The 21,900-nt window shown below is 33.5% G+C and overlaps 1 protein-coding gene across 1 annotated transcript in view; it reads right to left on the minus strand.

Moving 5' to 3' along the window:
• Positions 1 to 21,900, minus strand: part of LOC129233784 (uncharacterized) — a 92,291-nt gene that overhangs the window by 20,833 nt on the left and 49,558 nt on the right. The window contains exons 12-15 of the mRNA XM_054867764.1: positions 14,553 to 14,766; positions 3,812 to 4,611; positions 2,934 to 3,137; positions 539 to 675 (exon numbers count right to left, since the gene is read on the minus strand). Of these exons, the coding sequence (XP_054723739.1) occupies positions 539 to 675; positions 2,934 to 3,137; positions 3,812 to 4,611; positions 14,553 to 14,766 (1,355 nt within the window). The remainder of the gene's footprint in view (positions 1 to 538; positions 676 to 2,933; positions 3,138 to 3,811; positions 4,612 to 14,552; positions 14,767 to 21,900) is intronic.

Raw genomic sequence — 21,900 nt, forward strand, 5'->3', positions numbered from 1 at the left:
ATGTATGTTCGTGAATGAAAGAACCGAACACGTGTATACAACACAAAACAGATCTTCCACAACAAAATATTTAAAATAAAGAGGAATCATACTCAAATTCCGCGATTGACGAAAATCCCCCTCAAATACTATACTCTAAACGCCGATGTTCCCAAATGGGAACGTGTCGGTTCTTATGGAAATAACTCACAAGAAATAATAATTGGAAATATTTTGTTTAGTTGAAATAAAATATATGTCCTCTGGCTACTAAATAACGCCAATAAAATATTTTTTACATTTTTTTCTTTAAAATCAGAGACAGAAAAACTTAGACAAATTCTAAGTTCAGAAATTCAGTAAATTTGACTTTAATTTCAAGATAAAGGTTAAACGTACTTTAAAAATTAAGAACACCTAAAATAAATTCATACTGTTATGTGTCATTTCAGAAGATATGACAAGTCTGAACAAATAATTAGGTTACTAAAAAAAATCACAAAAAAATGTTCCCATTTGGGAACATCGGCAGGTAAAAGGTTAAAAGCAGGATACTTACGCATGAACCTCTGAATGAGCAACCAGTTGTTCTTTCTGGAGGAACCTACGATGGCATTTTGGGCACTCATATACTATGTTATGTATAGAAAGATGACTCCACAAGGCTTGTGAGTTGGGTAGTTTTAAACCACAAATCTATGAAAAGACATAGTTAAGTGACATGCAAATAAATCAATGTAAGAGGCTTTTTAAAATCACTCATCAAAAAAAACTCATTAAATACGAATGTTACTAAGACTAAAGTATCATTCAGACAAAAACCAGATGCACTAACAAAGATTGGAAACTAGCTGATAATCTTTCATCCATTTTTGAAACAATCACACATATTAAAATAATCAATGTACAAAGCTGAAGAAAAACATTCCCATGTTTGTTTGTTTTTCCAATTACTGTATTACCCCACATTATCTGGCATGCCGGAAAAAAAGCAAGGTTGACCAGCGTGCCAAGAAATTGGAATTCTCCATTCAAATTTCTTGGCATGCAGGTCGGTTTATTTTGCTACAAATATATTAGCAAGATAAAATTGAGCATTGTGTACAATATGTGCTTGTTATGCATGGTAAGTCATTCTTAACAGATTGAATTATATGCCAATAAAGTAATCAATTCAGAAGCAATAATTTTTGCTGCTATTTGTTCATAATTTTTTTGAATAAATTATTTTTGGTTCCTTTTAAGAGGCAAGTTTTATTTTCATTTATTGAATAGCTATGGTATATTCTTGAGCACTATCTAAGGGGCATTAACTTACTGTTTAAATGTTGGGTTAATTTTAATTTAATTTTTATAAAATTATTTGTTATTGAATATTTTTACAAAATTAAACTGTCTATAAAAAAACTAATAAGATATGTATAGAAGTTATATTATTTTTTAAAGCTGAACATATATTTTTTATAGTTTTTTTTTTCCCTAATTTTGCTTTTTCCGGCATGCCAGAAAGTACCAGGTAATTGTTATTGAAAATTTGGTGATCCCCGAATTTCGCAGCATGCAGGCTGATGCGGAATAATACAGTATAAATGTTCACTGTGTGAGCCTTTTGTTATACGACAAAATATTTAAACTTAAAACACTGCTAGAACATCAGAAACATATTGATTAAAACAGCATTAAAAAGAAATGGCAGAAGCATTAATGCATTATGAACCAGACAAAAAGTGTGTAATGAATTACTAATGGCTCAACAGCCAAGGGTAGATATTGGCTAAGAAGTTTAATTTCCGGTATCAATTGTTTAATTATGTTTTCAAAAATATACATCTTTTAAATCCAGTCACTTTTCTGCTAACCCTGAATAATGAAAATAAACTGTTTTAAATACTAAGATCTGATACAATTTTTAAATCTTGTTAAAATATCATTCAAATTCAACAGATTTTTTTTTTGATGAAAATCATTCCACCTTTAAAAAATAACTACCTGAGGAGCTTTAATAACTTTTCCAATCTATAAGATAGCTTATTTGAGGTAGTGAGAAGCAAAGGAATGTAAGTGGTCTTTTAAAGTTGCTTACAAAACATGTTTGAAATTCTAATCCTAAGTAGGCTTTCATTGATTCTTTTTTTTTTTTTTTTTGATATCATGCTGTATAGCAGCACCCACCAGAGCTACTGGTACCATATTTTACCCCAAAGCAGAGGAAAGTAGTGGTTATCTCCAAAATTTTAATTTTGACACTTACATCCCTATGCTTCTCACTGCTTAAATGACTCAGTGGTTTCAAAAAATGCAACAGAAAACAAAATTAAAGAGTTGTCAAAGTTTTAAATAAGTACTAGTTCCCTCAATCTGCTAGTTTTGCCAATGATTTGAAAAATAAAAATCCCCCCCCCCTCATATTTTGGTTACAATTTATTAACAGGGTTAGATCATCCCCAGTCTGAAAGTCTTTTAAAAAGAGGATTTTCGCGAAAACGAGGAAGACTTTCATGCCTGTTAATGCTAAAAACATTAAAACTTAAGCATTATATGAATCTTTCCTCTATAGGAATATTCTAAACATAACATACACAAAGTCAAATAAAAATATCTGTAGTTTGATAACTATACTGCCTTGCTAAGCACAAAAGTCGTATCTGCACTTTTTATCAAAATTGATTTAGGGTCACCAGGTGGTTCTTTGTTGCATATTTCACTTAAATACAATGTTTTATGGCCATATGCCAATTGGAAATAAATTTTTAAAAAAATTTGAAAAAGTTGTATAACAATCAAATACATGGAGAGACAAAACTTTAAACTGGAATTTTTCTTTTTGAACTCAGCTGCAGATACGACTTTTGCACTTAGCCCGGTAGCGTACAAGAAAATATATAGCACTAATAATAAAAGTAGTTTTAATAAAGAAGTAAGACACTAGACTGGAAATTAGTAAAATATCTTACCTCACATGTGTTTGCAATTTCAGGATGAATGCTTTGGATGTGATTTCTTCTAGGACCTGGTTGAACAAAAAGAAGGCCACATTCACGACATTGATAGCTATGACTCTCTGTTTCCATGTGTTTCACAAATGTAGCAAATAAACCAAACCAACTGTGACATACTTTACAACGATGATTCCTAGGTTCTGTTCGATTATATTTTTCCTAAAATGATAAATGTCAATAAATACGATTAAAGATCACATAGAAATGATAATTTTTAATGTTATTACAGGTTATTATTATTATTATTATTATTTTAAAGACAAGCATTACAATGCACTAGAAAATCATGACGATAAAACACAAAATCACAGCACACAAAACGAAAGAGTACAAAAAACTACACAGGAACAATCATAGTAAAGGGCACTAATATACAGGGGTGTACACAGGGGACAAAAGAGACACCTGTTGGCACAGTCCCGAGCCTGAAGGGGCCCAATATTTTTAAAACTAAGAGTGAAATATAGGGAACAACAATATGGAGGGGGGCCTGGAAAAGTCATTTGTGACGGGCCCCAAAAGTTCTGTACTTGCCCCTGCTAATGTATGTATACTTAACATATACACAGCACCCCCTTCAACCCGAAATATTTTGCATCTCTTTGTAAAATTATCGAAATATAATGTAAATTGGCTTCAAACCATTTTTTTTTTTTTGGCAAGTCCCTCCAAATCCCAAGGTGAGTTCCCCCAATATTTATTTTTTAGCTACATCACTGTATATCTATACATAAGCGCAATGCAATAACATTTGAAATAATGACTTATCAAATTAAAGCTTCAAAAAAGAAAGAAAAAAATATCTTGAGTATATAATAAGACATTATTCTCACCTGCACTTGCATATATTTATTTGCATGATCTGAACTAATTAAATGGTCCTGAAGTTCTTCATCATCTCCAAAGACATTATCACACATACTGCAATAATGTTCACTCTTTTGATTGTGTATTAAAGCATGCTTTTGGAATGCCAATGTTCCAGTAAAAGTTTTTCCACAAGCTGTAATAATGCACTGAAATCGTTTTTCAAGCTGATGCAAATTATGCATATGAAGATAATACAGACGGTAGCTCTTTATGACAGCGTCACATAAGTGACAAAAATGGCCAACTTTGGTGGGAAAACCAATTTCGGCCAATTCTTTATCATCTGGCAAATCATCTAGAGATATATCAAAGTCTCCAAGACGTTTGTACTCTCTGCTTATTTCTGATTCTACTTTTTCTGCAAATGAAACTTTGTCAGAAAGATCTTTAGTGAGATCCATTTTATCTGTATCTAAATCACTTTTGTCTCCAGACATGTCCAAAAAGTCCATTACTTCATAAACCTTTGATGCTTTGCTAGCATCATTCAGTGCATTGGACATAAAATCTGTGCCTGCTTGCTGATCAAGAAGTGTTTCTTTAATGGAAACAGTAACTGCTTGTTCCCCTTCAGATGTTTCTGTTGTACCTTGAGCAAATATCTGTTGCCCAGTCATCTGGGACTTAACATTCATTTCAAACTGCTCGAGATTACTCATTATTGCTGAATTGTCATTTTGATTCAAAGATATTTCCAGCACAGAGTTTGATTGAATTTCTTGTATAGCTTGACCAATTTCTCCCTCAGCTTCACTGGTTATTCCTATTATGAAAATTATAACATATTAAAATTTCAAAATCAATAAGTAACTAAGCATCAAATTTGTTAAAAGCATCTAGGTGAACCTGAGTACTTAGATTTATACCTGATTTAACAATTTTTGCAATTTAATGATACATTTTCGCTGGTCCCAATTTGAGTAAATTGAATGCCTTTGCTCTTTCATTTAACGATATACTTGATTTAACAATAACTTTTTCCAGTCCCTTAACAATCATTAAATCAGAGTTATACTGCATGAAAAGAAAAGTGCACAATATACATAGCAGTGTTATTTATTCACTTTGAATGTGTGTGTTATAAAAGTATGTTTTGAGATAAGAGCAAGACAAAAAATATTTTTAACCATCTATTTCAACTCCATAACCTAGTCCTTCATTTACGTACAAAAATGGAAATATAGCACATTATGTAATGCATAAAATTTAACCATGTCTTAAACAATATTAGAATAGTTTTAAACCAGATTGTCAACAAGAAGTTCCATCTTGATCTAAACATGCCTACTTTCCATAATCAACATCTGTTTTCTAGCAAGAGATTACAGTTCTCTTAATTAGCTAAAATAACAAATTGTGTCAACATACAACTTTAGAGGTTTGAGCAGGTATTTAAATAACATTTTTTTTCAAAGTAGTCTGCATGTTTTGCGCAATAACGTTGTTTTTAATTTAACTTTTCTGCACAAAAATATTTATTAATTTATTAAGTTAACTCATTAATTCCCTGTAAGAGGACATTTGCTTATCCTATGTGACCGGGGTTTTAGGACACTAAATCGAATGTTTTACAGATATGTTAGGTTATTGCCATACTGTCTTTTGATTGAAATTACATCAAGATTCACCATCAAATCTGTTGACAGATGCAGATAATATAGATGTTAGCACATTTAATAATCATAATACTTTATTCATAGTGGAGGTCCACTTGCAGATATAGTTCTACATTTTTACGGTTAGTGAAGGAGATTTCATGTAGTGCACTGCATTTTTTCAGAACAAATTTTAAAGAATGTTTTTTGTGTTTACAGACAAGTGGAACGTTTTAGGTCAGTCTATTGGAACCAGTGAAATCTGTAACTGCTAAAACAAGTATCCTTCATTCTTTAAGAGGACTTTTCTCCAAATTGAGATTTTGGAAAAAAGATTCTATGGGGTGAAAAGTTTGTTTTTAATTCTCAACATTCATGATGTTTAAATATTCGACGAAACACCAAGGATGGTAAGACTTGAGTTTTCAAGAGCATACTTTCGTTTTTGCAAAGGAGGGCTGTGGTCAGCTGAACTACCTTTGCCAGTATTGAGTACAAAGAGAAAATTCTCATATTGTAGGAGGAAATAATTAAGATCAATAAGGTTATTCAATGCAATTTAAACATAATCATATTAATAGATACAATGCACTTGGCCGACAAAACCAGACTACCCAAAGGAAATAAAAAGAATATTTCTATGCAGGATGTATTTGATGAATATTAGCTTCACGGGCATTCCACTGTATTTTTGACACTTATGTAGAGTCCGTAACGTGACCTTTTTTGCCATAACTTTTTAGTTTACCATTTGATTTGCAAATTATTTTAATTTGAGCTGGTGTGTTGGTAGGAAAAGATCAAAATAAAATAATATGCTAATCAAACAGTAAATTAAAAAGTTATGGCAAAAAAGGTCACGTTACGGACTTTACATAAATGTCAAAAATACCACGGAATGCCCCTTCATACAGTTACTTTTTCTTAATTTGTTACTTATTATTCTTTATTTATTTTTTTATATTTTTTTAAACAATACTTCATTCCTTCGCAAAAACAAGAGGAGAGACAGAGGAAAATACAAAAAGTACTTTACTAAGATCGTGATTTTATGCATCTGGACTTCCCAAATTACTTTTGTCACTTTGTTATATTACTTTTCTATTATTATAATTTAGTTTAAAATAAATGTGTTTTAATTGATTTAGGTTTTTCTCACTTTAAACTAGAATTTCAGGTTATTGATGATACAAAGGGCATAAGTCAAAAAAATTGTTTTAATTTTAATTAATTTCAGTAGCAAAATGGAACATAATTTAAGGTGAAATAACGGTTTTGCTAGATGCCATGGCTAGATTAGTCTAAAAACTTCTTATTGAAACAATTAATTTTGTAGTAAATAAACTTTTATTGAATCCTGAAAAGTTTCATAAGGGGGAATAAAGCCCTTTTTGACAATAGATTTAAATAGATTATTGCACCTGTTATATAAAATTAATTAAATAGAAAAAAATCCTCAACAAAACTACAATTAAGATGAAGCGCTTAAATTTTATAATATAAGCATCAAAGCAATGAGGATAAGATTATATTCTGAAAATAAATATTGGAGGATAGAAAGTTGCATCTATCAAGAAAATAAACAAGAATCACATGTTTTTTTTTTATTTTTTATTTCAGCATAGTTTGCATTATTTTCAATAGTTTGCAAATAAGTGAATATCCAATTCAGTTTTCAGAGATTTAGGCACTTAAGGGGTTACAGTACCTCAAAAATGATCAAACGATCAAAAAACTTTTTACTGCTTATTTCAAAACTAAAAAACTATTTCAAACACAGGGAAAAAGTTTCGTTGCTTTAGCTCAAATATTTAAAAAGTTATGAGGGATTTTAGGTCGTGCACGCTATCTGTTCTTACGCAAAAGAAAAACTTTAAATTGCTTATCCTTGATGATCTTTTTTTTTTTTTTTTTTTGTGTTTTCATGTTATTAGAATCCCTAAGGATTTTTTTCTGTTAAAGATACAACTTTAAAGTAATACTTTTTGCAATCAGGATAATATATTTAACAAAACTGTGCATCATTGGATAAGCATTTTATAAATTACTCAAATGTTTAGAGTATGTTATACCTTTAAAAACCAAAAAAAAAATATACATTTTTTACATAATTAATCACAGAAAATTACCTAATAAACGCAGAAGTAAATGAATGTACAGAGTTTTACAGATGATTATTGTGATCAATTAGCAAAAAAAAAAATAATAATAATAATAATAATTAGTGCAGAAACAAAAAAGCCTTAAAAAATTTTAAAAAATGAAAATTTCCTGATTTTTTTTTTAATTTTTAAAAAATTAGGCAATATTTTTAAATTTTGAAAATAAATTATTAATTACGAATAAGTATGCATGTTATGGTTTAAAAGAAAAATGGAATTTACTTAAATTTAAAAAAAAAATGTCTGAAAGGTAATGTGACCCCTTAAGAGTCTTTTCTACTTCCATCCTGCCAATGACCAAATATGGTGACTGTGCCAAAAACTAAGATAAATAGATTTTTGAATTTGCAGCATAAAAATAATTTAAGAATAAAAAATCTTCATGGAACTACAATTTAGTTGATATATTTTAGTTTTTAGCAGATTCGAGTTTAAAGCAGTAAAGATAAGATACAATTTTAAACTTTTTTTATTTCAAAAAAAAAATAAATAAATAAATAAATAAAAAAAAAATTTGAAAAAAAAATCTTTACAACACACTTTGCATTATTTTCAGTTGCTTGCATTTGCCTATATATCCAATTCTGCTTTGCTTTTAGAAGTTTAGGCACTTAAGCATCCTGTCTACTTCCATCTTGCATACAAATGTGTGCACAGAAATTTTGGGGCCCATTAAAAACGACTTTTAGGGGCCCCACTCCATCCTGCCTCCCTCTATATTTTTCACCCCTCGTTTTAAAAATCTCGGGCCCTCTGACGGCTCGGGCCCTGGACAACAAGTGTCCCTTCTTCTCGCCCTCTGTACGCCTCCCCCCCCCCCCTTGCAGCTGTAGTCTCTGTTTTGGTGGAAGTAGAATGCAAAAGAGTAAGAGTTGGTTGAAGTTATATCCACTCCCCTCCCTTTCCCTAACCAACACCCTCTGTTACATCTAAGCCAACTTCTAACACGATAAATTGTTTTGTCTTCTACCCTGTTGGGTTTGGTGCATAATTCTAGCTCACACCACGAAATCTTTTCTTAGGAACTAAAGAGAAAACGAGCTGATGTGTGCATCACATGACTTCCTTTTACGCTAATTTAATGATAATAGTGCCTTGGACTTGGAGTAAGCAAAGAAACACTTGAAATATCTTCAACTCAAGTTTGTTATGAACCAAAGCAATAAAAAATAAATAAAAAAACACATTATATACATATTAATTTTCCCAACATTGGCAATTTTAATGTGATTCAATGGTTAACCCTCTTAGAGGGTTCGTACTCAATTTCAGAAATAAAATGAAGGAGTTTTGAAGGAGTACTAACGAGCTGTCCTTATATATATATATGTTACTCTTAAAGTATAAAATCTGTTATTTTATAGAACACCAAGCTATTTCATGGAATAACTGATCGTGTCCGTTAAAGTGTAAAACTCTCTTGTATTTCATATTTTAACTAGTTATTTCATAGAATAACGATCTGCAGCCTGTTAAAGTGTAAAATAATCGATATCATATATCTTGCATAACAAATACCATTTACCTTCCACTCCTGTGTTACCGCCAAAATGTTCGTGTTAAACCCAGTGTGTCAACAAAAAGTGTTTTTGTTTTAGAAATAATGTTCTTCGTAATTCCAAGTGTCATTTTAGTAATCCTTATTGTAATAAATCATTTTATGGTATGTTTCCATAAATACCATTTATAGGCTGCATAAATTAGATAAATTGCTTCTTTTTCATTTTAATTGTCTTTCATTAGTTTATTTATAGAATACCTAGTTATTTCATTTAATAACTAGGTATTCTATAAAATAACTTCATTATATACTTTAACAGTATATATATATATATATATATATATATATATATATATATATATATATATATATATATATATATATATAAGGATTTCACTTTTTTTCAACATATTTGACCCCCTACCCCCTTTTTTCACTCAAAATTCACCTTACTCCTCCTTTTGTCACATGTCATACTTTTTATAAACATAGTGTTATAACAATGGTGTAACGTCACTTTTTGCCACTCTCTCTTTCCTTGTCACAATTTCATGAACCTGTCTTCCCCTCAAGGCACAACATCACTTGTGGATGACCCTTTTTACATTCTCATAACTATGATCTACTAAACAATTGTTTTTTTTAACACAATCACTTAACATATTACACCTACATTATTTAGTATTTTTAAATAGTTGAACAATAATTAGACAAATTGACTTTTGCTGCTGGGAGTGCGGTGGAGAAAAAAACAAATATCTTAAAACATGAAAAAATAGCCAAGCACCATTTAAGCATGTTTTAGTTAACTTATGAAATGAAATGTCTTAGTCATTTAGCAATGTTTTCACCTTCAACGTTTATGACTTCTAAGATTAAATTGTAAATCACATCTTTATGAAAAAAATAAATATATGAAATTACTGCATTGAAATTGTCTTTATACCTTTGCCCTTGTGGCAAAGCTAAGTTATTGAGAGAAGTATTTTAAGTTACTGTTATAGATAAAGATTATGCAGCTTTGAACTAAAAAAGGAGGAGTTTTGGAGGAGTTAAAACCCAAAAAAAGTAGGCGATCAAAAGATTGTGATATATTGCCTAGTGTTTGCCAAATTATAACGCTGCTTGAGATTGCATTAAAATTAACATTGATTTCCACCCAAAAAGGTGTAAAAGACCCCTTTGAAACATCCGAATGCAAATAAAAAGAGAGGTGCACAACTAGACCCCACTAGGAGTCTACGTACCAAATTTCAATTTTCTAGAACATACCGTTCTTGAGTCATGCAACATACATGCACACATACGCACATACAGACAGCCGTCACGAGAAAACTTGTTGTAATTAACTTGGGGATCGTCAAAATGGATATTTCGATTGTCTATACGTTCTTAGCATGGGTGCAAGTTTGGTGATGTGTTCAAGAGGGAAAATATTTTCAGCCCCCCCCCCCCCCCGACCGCATGCGAGCATAAGGAAAAATTTATGTGTATAATTGCTGTAGATTTTAACAATGCCAGCTTTGGAATCTGTGTTTGATTTATATTTTAAGTCTTTAAATTGTAATTGTTAAGCGTTTTGACATTAAATTCCAAAACACCTAAAATCCGGCAATAAGGAGGGGGGGGGGTCTCCCCCAGAATTTTTTTCAAACTGAAGTCTAAAAATGCTATGGTAGGCTATTTCGGTAAAGTTCAGGGAAAGGAGGAGTTAAGGGACTCTTACATCAATTATTTCAAACTGATAGTCCCAAAATCACAGTATTAGGCAACCTTCAAGGAGAAAAAAGGGGGGGGGGTGCTCTGGGCTCTCCCGAAATTGAAGCTTTAAAAACCAAATTGTACTCCATCTTTCATAACGTTTATACACTTTGTGAATGCACTATTGAAGGGATAAAATTCAGGAACTCTCCTTCGGTAATATTTCGAAATTGAAGTTCCAAAAACGCAACTTTAGACGATGTTGGATAAGGTTAGGGGTAAAAGCACTCGCAGCTCCCCACACCATTAGTTTTTCGCCGATCGTAAACATTTTTATTGTAGCAATAAAATCGCTTAGGACATGAGGTTTTCACTTTTGCAACATAAATCAGTTCTGATCGGAAAGTCTACCCAAGGTAGCGCCAACAAAGCAGGAAAGAAGTAAAGGTGGGAGAAGAGTATGGCCGACTAATGACAATGAACTGGCACCATTCCCTCACACAGTCCTCATTTGAAAAAGAATAACCGCTTCAAGTGAAGTAGATATATTTTTTAAACAAGGTACAGTGAAACCTGTGTAAGTTGACCACTTGCGCTGCACTGCTTTAGCGGTCAACTTACAGAGATTGATTAATTTCATTAGGGCTAATTCCGTGCCTGAAAACAGCGGTCAACTTAGACAGGTGGTCAACTTACAAGGGTGGTCAACTTCACAGGTTTTACTGTACCCTTTCCAATATTCATTAATTAAAAAAGAAATAGGGGAACTGAATCCTAACCCCAGGCAGGGTCCCCGAATCACATCCCTCTTAAGGCACTCAAATATAGCCTAAACTGGCGCTTGAAATATTTCAGCATCAAAACATTTTCGGAAGAGAACTCCAGAACCCCTTCCTCTGAGTTCACCACAAATTGTCCTAAATTTCTTTTAAGACTTCAGTTTCTAAATTTTTTGCAGGAATAGTACCCCCCCCCCCCTCCTTACCTATAAACATGGTTCATGACTGCCTCAAAATTTTTATATTTTAGTTTTGGAAACTTATTGTAATAATCTTCCTACGCACTTCCCCCTTAAGTCATCCAAAGATAGCCCGAAACAAAGCTCTTAAAGTTTCAGAAACGGAAATATTTCGGGCTGAGGTGTGGAATCCCCCCTTTCTCATTGTGTTTACTAAATGCAGTGTAAGTTTTTGTTAACCCGGGAGAACTCGCATCGGGCCTCTCAGGCCCGGTCATTACAAAACTACGCTGCCAAAAAATCACCCCTTCAACGGAAATGAATGAGTTCCACAGTAGCTGCGTTCGAGGTGACCTACATACTGACCACATGCTTTTCAGGAATGTACATTCCCACTTTTCCCCAGAAAATTCCGGTTTTGGCCTCAGAGGCCCGGAGCGAGCGCTCACGCTTTTTATTTCAGATTGTGAATATAAAGGAAGATGTTGTGAAATGCATCGCTATTTAAGCTACAAAGATGAAATGAAGAGGTTGAAGACCTTGTTGGTTGAAGTTTCAACTGATGAGAACTCCCTTAATGAAGATGATGAAGAAGAAGTTGACACAGAACAGTAAAGCGATCATCAGCAATGCTCAGAAGAAGATTTAGGTTTATGTATCATAAAAGTTTCTTAAGCTTTACTTTTTAAAACATATTATAGAGGCTGTTTATCAATTTATAGTTCAGTGTTGAAAACATTTTTTTTTCTATTTTGCAAACTTATTTACTGAAATAACCACTCCGGACCTACAGTCCCCCCCCCCCCTCCCCCCCCGCGAGCGTTCGTGTGACGAAAAGTACCACGAGTTCTCCCGAGTAAAGATTTATTTTTCTAACGACTTCAATTTCGAAAATGTTTCGAGAAAGACCCCTGAATTCCCTAACTCTTAACTCACTCAAAAATAGCCAACATAGCCTTTCAATATTTCAGAACGGTGAAATTTTCGGGGAGAGAGACTCCTCCCCCCCCCCTTCCCCTAAGTTCACTAAATTTGACTTAAATTTGCGGTTCCCCTTTTCATCACCGAAGATTTAAGAATTTAAATTCTAAAAGTTATTGAGAGAAAGCCTTCGAATTCCCTCTTAAGTCTTCCAAAGATTACCTAAAGCTGAGTTCTGAATACGTCAGCATTGAATATTTTTTGGGGAAGGGGAACCCCTAACCACAAGACGGTCTAAAGTTGAGCTTTTAAGACTCCAGTTTCGGAATTTCGCCTAAAGAGAGCCCCCTCCCTACCTCTTGACATTGCCAAAGACAGCCTAAAAGTTTTAAGATTTCAATTACAAACACTTTTCGGGAGAGGCTCCCAAATGCCCTTTTACTTACGTCAGTTAAGTATAGCCTCAAGTAGTTTTAAATACATCAGCTACAAAACATTTTCATATTAGAACACCAATACCATCTCTCATTAATTCATTAAAGATTGCCTAAATTAGTGTTTTTAAGACTCCAGTTTTCGATTTTTTTTAAAACTTCCTCACTTTTACATCATTAAAGAAAGCCTAAAACTTTTTGACTTTAAAATTTTTAAGAGTTTGCAGAGGAGAAATATCGAACCACTCCTAGCTTCAAACATGGCTTTCAATTCAGTTTTTCGATATTTTATACTGGATCCCTTGAGTAGCCCCCCCGTCCCCTCTTAGATTGTCCAAGATATAAACGTTTTAAGAAATCAGTATCGTGGGTTAATTTGCGCACTTACCCTCTTTGCAAGAGCAGTGTTTTTTCGCAAACTCCTGCTGCCTCCTTCCCCCCCCCCCCTATATTTCCATTCTAGTGAGTGTTAAGTTAATTCATTGACATTGGAATTTAGTGATTCCTCAAGTCTTTGTCAAAAATGCAAGAACGTTTGCCCATCGGTGTTTCCAACCATCTTGAAATCCCCCCCCCCCCCCGATTATTTCCAAAATTCCCATTTTCATTAAAATCTTCAACATCTCTGATAGTTTCCGTTTTACCTGGCCCTTTGATCTCAATCGGTGATTCAGATTCAACTTTAAAGGCATTTTAAGAGCGTACATAATTTTCATTTATGCGTGTAAAGTTTGCAAAAAAAAAAAAAACGCAAATGAAAAAAACGAAAGGATGATCGAAAATAGAATGAGAAAAGCTAAATTTTCAATTAGATACGTTTATTTTGAAAAATCTGGGAAAATAGCGAGCAACTCCTCGGTCTGCAATGCAGTGAGTTGGAAATAACAGAGCTATACCAAAAAAAATCAAACGGGGCGAGTCTAAAAGGCACTCCTTCAAAAGCACGTTGCAAACAAAACAAGCCCATGGTGGAAAACCAAGAGAATGTCGATGTAAATTCGTGGTTATGGGAACGGTCCAGAAATATATTAAAGCATATTTTTCAAACACTCAATTTTTCTTTTTTAAGTAAAAACTGGAAGAAAGTCATCGAATTTCTTTCCGTCCCGATCTCCGGCTCGGAAATTTTGTCCAAGACGGAAATCCGTCCTGAGACGGAAGGTCTTGCACCCATGGTTCTTAGGCACTTATCCACATGTGGTCGGGTTGAAAAAAAACTCAACATTTATTCGGGGGTGAGCAAAATGGAAATTAAGGTCGATTTTTGAGTGAAAATTTTTTCACAAATACAATACTTCCTTTTTTGTAAAAGGAAGTAAAAAGGTTGGCAACTGAGGAAGTTTTTTTAGGTTGCCACTTTTTCAAACTATGTCACAAAATGGCAACTGTGAATCTTGACCTATATAATAAGAATAATTATAAGGATGCTTACTTTTTGAATAATCAACAGCTCCTTTTGTTACCCATCTCATGTGTACATGATGTTGATGTTTCCGGCACAATTCAACACTAGAAAATCTCATGCAACACAAAAAGCAAGTGTTTCTGTCTAAATTAGATGGGTCATAACTTTCTTGATGGTTTATATTAGGGTTTATGATTTCTTCTGCTGTAGCTGGAACATGTAAGCCTTCAGCCATATGTTTCTAAAATTTGAAATGAAAAGTTTACACTTCTTCATACAAAATACATTTAATTTTCAATACCAACACAAAATAAAAAACAGAAACAGTCATCATTAATTTATTATCTACTTCTTAAAAGTGTTGTGTATTGACATTTTTTGCAGGTAAAGAAAGGTACACAGGTAACACTACTTTTAAAAATGAATAAACAATAAGACCTTAAGAAGTACTGGGATATATTACGTGAAAACTAATATACATTTATGAGTGGAGAGTGGGAAAAACATTTCATAGGCTTAAAAAGTAAAACTAAATGTATTTTGACTACTGTTTCCATTTTTGAGCGTGTTTAATAAAGTCATCTTGAAACTATATACTGTCAGCCCCACTTAATCTGGTAACGGATAAACGAATTCCCTGCTTCTACAAATAAAACCTCCCGGAACTGAATATTCCCCATAGACGCAATGTTAAAGATCCCTGCTTAATCGATTAATATTAATCAGCTTTCAAATATTTTTGTTTAGTTTTTTAAAAATAAAGTAGAAATAATGTACAGTAGCCCCTCGTTAATTCGCGCCTCGATATATCGCTCATTCAGATATATCCCTCCTTTCTTACGTCTCCCAAAATATTAAAACATAAAAAAAACTTTGCTTAAGCTAGAAATCATTCATGAAAACATATGGTATTACTTAGAAAAGGTCTTTATCTACTTAATTTTGTCAATGGACAAAACGAAGATGCTCTTATCTTTTTGAATTCGCTGGAAAAGCAGCGGCAACTCCTGCCATCCAAATGTACATACATGCAGTATATTTTAGTTAAAGAGATAGTTTGGAAACCATTTGACGTTTTCTTTTGTACTGATACTAAGACCTTTACAATGAGTGAGAGGCAGCAGGCAGGTCTCATACTGGTTCAAGTAGAGGAGACATACAGCTTCTCTGACTGCCTGTTAGCACATAAAAGATTTGTGTTTGGTTGCACAAATCAGGATTTGCATCAAAGAAAGGAAGAATGCTCTGGACAGGCAAAATAGTTTTCTCTAAACAATCTGGTTACTTTTACTTTTCACATCATTTCTACTGCAAATCGAAGGGATTAGAAAATCTAATGGGAATAAAGGGTATTGGAATGCTCACTCTTATCACGATGTAGCTAATAAAGATCATCTTTAATCGCCATTTCAAATTGACCCTGAAAATTTACTTAAATTTAAATCTTGTATAAAATTCAATACGTGTGATAGTAAATTCGCGAACTATATCGAAACCATTTGAAAATTGTGTCAAAAAGAGTGAATGCCAATTTACTTATATGTGTTGAATGGATAACTATTTATAATGACCTCGGTTACATCGCGCTTTCGGATATATCGCTCTTTTACTTTGTCCCCCAAAATACGTGATATAACGAGGGGTTACTGTAATTAAGAAAAATTGACTTAAAAATAGAAAGTAATAGTTTTCACTGACAACAGGTGAGAAAAACAACATGGATATTCCATCAAACCATTTCCACTATACTATCATATCTCTTTTGTCTTTGCCACTACAGAAAAAAACCGATAGCTCAGATGAAAATTAAATTACATGATACAAAGATATATACACATTTCAGACGATAATAAATTTATGAAATATAAATGAAAAGCATGGTAGATAAGCAGAGGAAAAGGGAGTCGGAAAATGTGTTCCCAAAAGACCTTGAACAAACTATCCACTATTATGGACTTTTTTCAAAAAAAAATGTAGTGAAAAAAGAGGCCAAAATAAAGATTTCATAACTCAAGTTGTAAGTTACTTTTTATAATTCTCATATATCACTTGAAATTAATTTTGAAACTGTTTTGTACTTAATCTTATTTCAAAACCTTTTTACAAAGAACATTAATTATTCCCTTCACATAGCTATTGATTATTACGTTTTAAAACAAATGTTGTCAATGCAGAAAGGCAAAGAAAATTTCCTGTTTAAACAAATATCTCCCTTAATCGAATAATATTTAATTTCTTAGAACCGACGATATTCCATGAAGCAGGGCCGACAGTTTATGTATATATATATATATATATATATATATATACTAGCTGTACCCGACGTGCATTGCTACGCCAACAAAAAAATACATCATTATACTGATTTTCATGACAATGGGTTGAACGGGGCAGAAGTTGCAACTCTGCAGTGCCACCTGGCGGCGAATGGCTTCAATGAGCATATTATGCACCTTCTCCATGGAAAAATACATATATATAGCAATTTTCATAATAATCGGACCAGGTATCAAGTGAAGCCGAGATTATACTCAAATTTTGTACTCACGCAGTTTGCAAGATCAATCCATCGCTAAAAATATCAAATAGAAAAAGTTTTAAATCCCCCCGTTGCATGAAAAGCCATAAAACAATAAAGAAAGAATTTATTTGTTCAAACTCAAGAAAAATGGCAACAGTTAACTTATCAATGAGATCTGTCACGCGAATTAATTTCTGCAGCCGATAATTTTATTCGTATTTATCCAATGGATTGTGACTTAAATTGGAATAAAAAAGGAACTATCGATCAGATTTTTTCCGAACTGGTCTATAAACATTCCCAGTACCAAAAATAACAAACAGTGAAAGTTTCAGCCAAATCTGCCGGGTAGTTTTTGAGTTCATGGATGACATACAGACAAACATTCATTTTTATATATATAGATATATACAGGGTGTTCCGTTTTAACCTTCAAGACCTTTATTTTGGCAACCGTTAGTCCTAGATGTGTACTTGCAAATGCAAAAATGTTCAAAATCAGATGCAGATTTAAAATATTGAAAGTTTGAAGCAAAAATAAAAATAAGTCAAAAAACACAAAATTTAACTTTTTATACAGGGCCTAGGTCTTCCAACTAATATTTAGAGAAATAATCTCCATTGAAAACTATTCCTAACACAAAAAGCTACACATTTGCAAGACCAAAACTCAAGGAGATATTCCAATTCAAAGTTTTGAGGGACCGTACAGAGGATGAGATTGGAACTTATCGCCCTTTCAGAAGATTGACAGGCTGTCAAAATAAGAAAAACAAGCTATTTATGTTTTTCAATGCTATTCAAAAATAAATGCAAACGTTATGCCTTGATACGCAAAAAAACACAACAAAACCTCGAAAAATTTGCAAAACCACATAAAATGCACACATATAATTTTAACAATCGTTAATTGCTATATTCTCCCCCAAAAAGGTGTTATTGACAGCGAGTGAAAAGTGGTGGATGGGTGCAAGTTTGGTGAAGTGTTCAAAATGGAAAATATTGAATGCATTATCGAAGGGATGGAGTTCAGGAACCCTCCTTCAGCAATATTTCGTAATTGAAGTTCCAAAATCGCAATTTTAGACGATGTTGGATAATGTTAGGAGTAAAAGCGTTTGCAGCTCCCTGCCATTAGTTTTTTTGCCAATCGTAAACATTTTTATTGCAGCAATAAAATTGCTTGGGACATAAGATTTTCACTTTTGCAACATAAATCAGTTCTGATTGGAGTGTACCCAAGGTAGCGCCAGCAAACCAGAAAAGAAGGAAAGGTGGGGGGAAGGGTATGGGCGACTAATGATAATGAACTGGCACCATTTCCCCCCTCCCCAACAGTCTTCATTTGAAAAAGAATCCCTTTTATAAGATAGCAGGTGGTGAAATTAACTATAAAAAAACTGCTTCAGTGAAGTAGATATACATTTTTTAAATGAGGTACACTTTCCAATATTCATTAATTTAAAAAAAGAAATAGGGGAACTGAATCCTTACCCCAGGCAAGACCCCTGATTCACATCCCTTTTAAAGCACTAAAATAGAGCCTAAAGTGGTGTTTTAAATATTTCAGTATCAAAAATTTTCAGAAGAGAACTCCCGAACCCCTTCGTAAGAGTTCACCATAAATGTCCTAAATTTGCATTTTAAGGCTTTAGTTTCTATTTTTTTTTCTAGGAATAGTACCACCTTTACCTATAAACATGACTTATGATTGCCTAAATGTTTTAATACTTTAATTTTGGAAACTTTCTGAAAGAAGCTTCCTAAACCCTTCCCCCTTAAGTCATACAAAGAATAGCCCAAAACAGAGCTTTTAAAATTTTAGAAACGGAAATATTTCGGGCTGAGCGGTGGAATACCCCCCTCGCCTGTCATTGTGTTTACTGAAGGCAATGTGTGTGTGTGTGTAAGTTTGTCTATTCTTCTATAGAAAAGCAACTCCCCTCCCCACATTGCCGAAGACAACCTAAAGCAGCGATTCCCAAAGTTAGTCCAGTCAATAGGTGGAAAAAAACGGGCTTGCCTTACAAAAAATTGGGTCAAAGATTTTATTTTTTAAATTTGTGTATACTAGTGCCAATATGAAAAAACCAAGTTATCCAACACGAAAGACCTCGGGAGAAGTTTTGGGGGCCGAAACCCCCCCAAAAATTGTGACTTTTTGTAGTATTTTCAAAATATCTCAAAAATGGTTAAAATTACAAAAAAACTTCCAATGCAAATGTTAAAGAGAATTAAATTTCCTTCAACTTTTGTCTTTACAACATTTTTGTAGCATGAAAAGCAAGCGAGTTACAGCTTCTTGAAAGTCACACTTTTTCTGAACCCCCTCAGCAAAGCGCGTGAAAGCGCATCGGATAACGGAGGAAAAAAGGAGAAACGCCGGTAGTCTGACCTTGGAAATCATTTGTCTTTCACAGCTGAGGGTAAATGCCTCCGTTCCCTTTAACTTAAACAAAACACCCCCATTCCATCCCCCCTTTTTTTTCTCCAAATGAGATGAATCGACTCAATAGCTACTCATGTTGGTCACTTCAGCGTTTGGGCCAGAGTATGTTTTATCAATTTGTGTGTTCTGTATTACAATTTTTTTCCCTAGAAATGAATAGGCCTGACCAAGGTGTTTTATTATTATTATTATTATTATTATTTGCGAAATCAGTTTGCGTGAATGCGAAATAAAGATTGTGAAGGAGAAGGGAATAGAAAATCTTCAAAGATGCAGCGCAAAACGGCAAAATGAAGAACATCAGCGTTTTTTGAAGTTAAAAGAAGTGACAATTCACACTGCCAGTCACAAATGCTATATCAATGAGCAATCAATCTCTTCCCTTGAAGTAATGGTTGAACCTAACATGTTAACTAAATTCCTCAAGAAAGATTTCTGGCAAATTATAACAACAAGAATAGTCTTATTCAACTTCTTGAGACATATTTCGAAGAGTGTGGCATTGAAGTCAGGCAGACTCAAGATGATGCCAACTTACTTACTGCTCTTTCAAAGGCAAAAGAAATTGAAAAGTTTGTTATAGTGGGCGAGAGGATGTAGATCTGTTGGTGCTGATGACAGCTTTAGGACAGCCTTTCAGCAACTTGTTCTTTTTAAAACCTGGAAGAGGGAATACTTGTGATTTGTTTTTTTCCCCACTAAATCTTTTAAGTTTGACCCCAGCAATATTCTTTTGATCCATGCGTTTAGTGGGTGCGATACGACTTCGGCAGTCTTTGGCCAAGGCAAATTTAAGTTGTACAAAATAGTTAAAAAAGAAAAAAACTCCTGAAATTAAGGAAGCTATTGAAGTATTTAGGGACCCAATCTGTCATCATGATGCCTTAGCTGCAGCTGGCGAAAACATTTTGCAAATATTATACACAGGTGACGTAAAGTATTTGAACCTATCTTTGGATACTTTGCAATTTAATCTTTTTATAAAACTAGTACAGGGCTAAGATAAATCTTGCAGGGCTACCTCCAACGTGCGTAGAGGGGGGGGGGATGCTTCACGTTATCACTCATATCGGTTCTACCACCAAATTCAAAGTTGGACAACATAATTGATCCAGAGAAGTGGGGTTGGGAATGCAGAACGCAAGGTCTAATACATGTTGACACGAAAAGAGATTCAGTTACTCAGAATCTTTTGAAGATTGTACCTTAAACCTGCAAGAAAAATTGTACTAGAACCTGTTCTTGTCACAAGGCAGGTTTAAAATGCTCCAGCACGTGCAAACACTGCAGTGGCACAAATTGTGAAAATGTTGCAGAAATTTCATCTTTGGATGAGACTGCTGAAGAAGATGATTTGTTCCAGGAGCTTTTGGAATTACCGCAACAAGGAGATGAACAATTAAGGGACCACAGCTTCTTTCTACCCCCTACAGATTCTGAACCGGGAGAACCTGGACCTTCAAAACGGCTTTGAAGAAGATAAACAGCGTATTTTGTTGTCCTTTCTCTATTTGCTTTAAGGTCGAATTAATCTCTCTGTAATTTAGATCTGTATTATTCTGTCTGTAATTAATCTGTATTAAGCTTCTACAGTTGCATTTTCATTTTGAAAGGTAATTCAATTGAGATTTTCATGCCTCAAAAAGTCAGTTCCAGCAGAATTTTTTCAAAGTGTTCATTACGTACTACTATTGTACCTTTATTTATGCATTATTATGTCTATTGTTTGCTTATTATCACCCTAATATTTATTCATTCACATTTATATTTTCGAATATTGCATTTTCACTTGTAATAGAATAGATGGTACGAATTATGTGCTTTAAATGAATGAGAAGATTATGTAATTCAATTACAAACTGCAATATAAATCATATGTTATTGGAGTCTGACTGAAGACTACCTCTGTCAGACTAGAAATATTAGTTCGTGAGCGGTGGGGGAGGGTTTATTATTATTGTATCAGAGCATAGGATGCATGACTGTGTTGATTGTTTGCTTATTAGCTGCCTAATATTCATTCTTTCACATTAATATTTAAAAATCGCATCTTTGTTTGCAATAATTAGACTAGAATGTACGAATTACATCCCTCAAATGAATGTATATATTGTGCAATCCAGTTATAAACAGCAATTTATCATCTATTATTGGAGTCTGATGAAGACTACCTCTGTCAGATCAGAAAAGTTAGTTCGTGAGCAGTGGGGAAGGTTTTTTTTTTATTATTGCATCATCGTATGTGCTTTAAATGAATGTGTATATATGTATTTCAGTTTCATAATACATCGTTTGTTTTTGGAGTCTAGTGGGAACTAATCTGTCAGCCAGAAATGCTACTCTGTGTCCAGCGGGAAGGGGGGGGGGTGGAGCAAGAAACTCAAACTACTCTAACTGTCGATAAA

The sequence above is a fragment of the Uloborus diversus genome, chromosome 1 (genome assembly GCF_026930045.1).
Source record: "Uloborus diversus isolate 005 chromosome 1, Udiv.v.3.1, whole genome shotgun sequence".
In the NCBI taxonomy this organism is placed as follows: Eukaryota; Metazoa; Arthropoda; class Arachnida; order Araneae; family Uloboridae; genus Uloborus; species Uloborus diversus.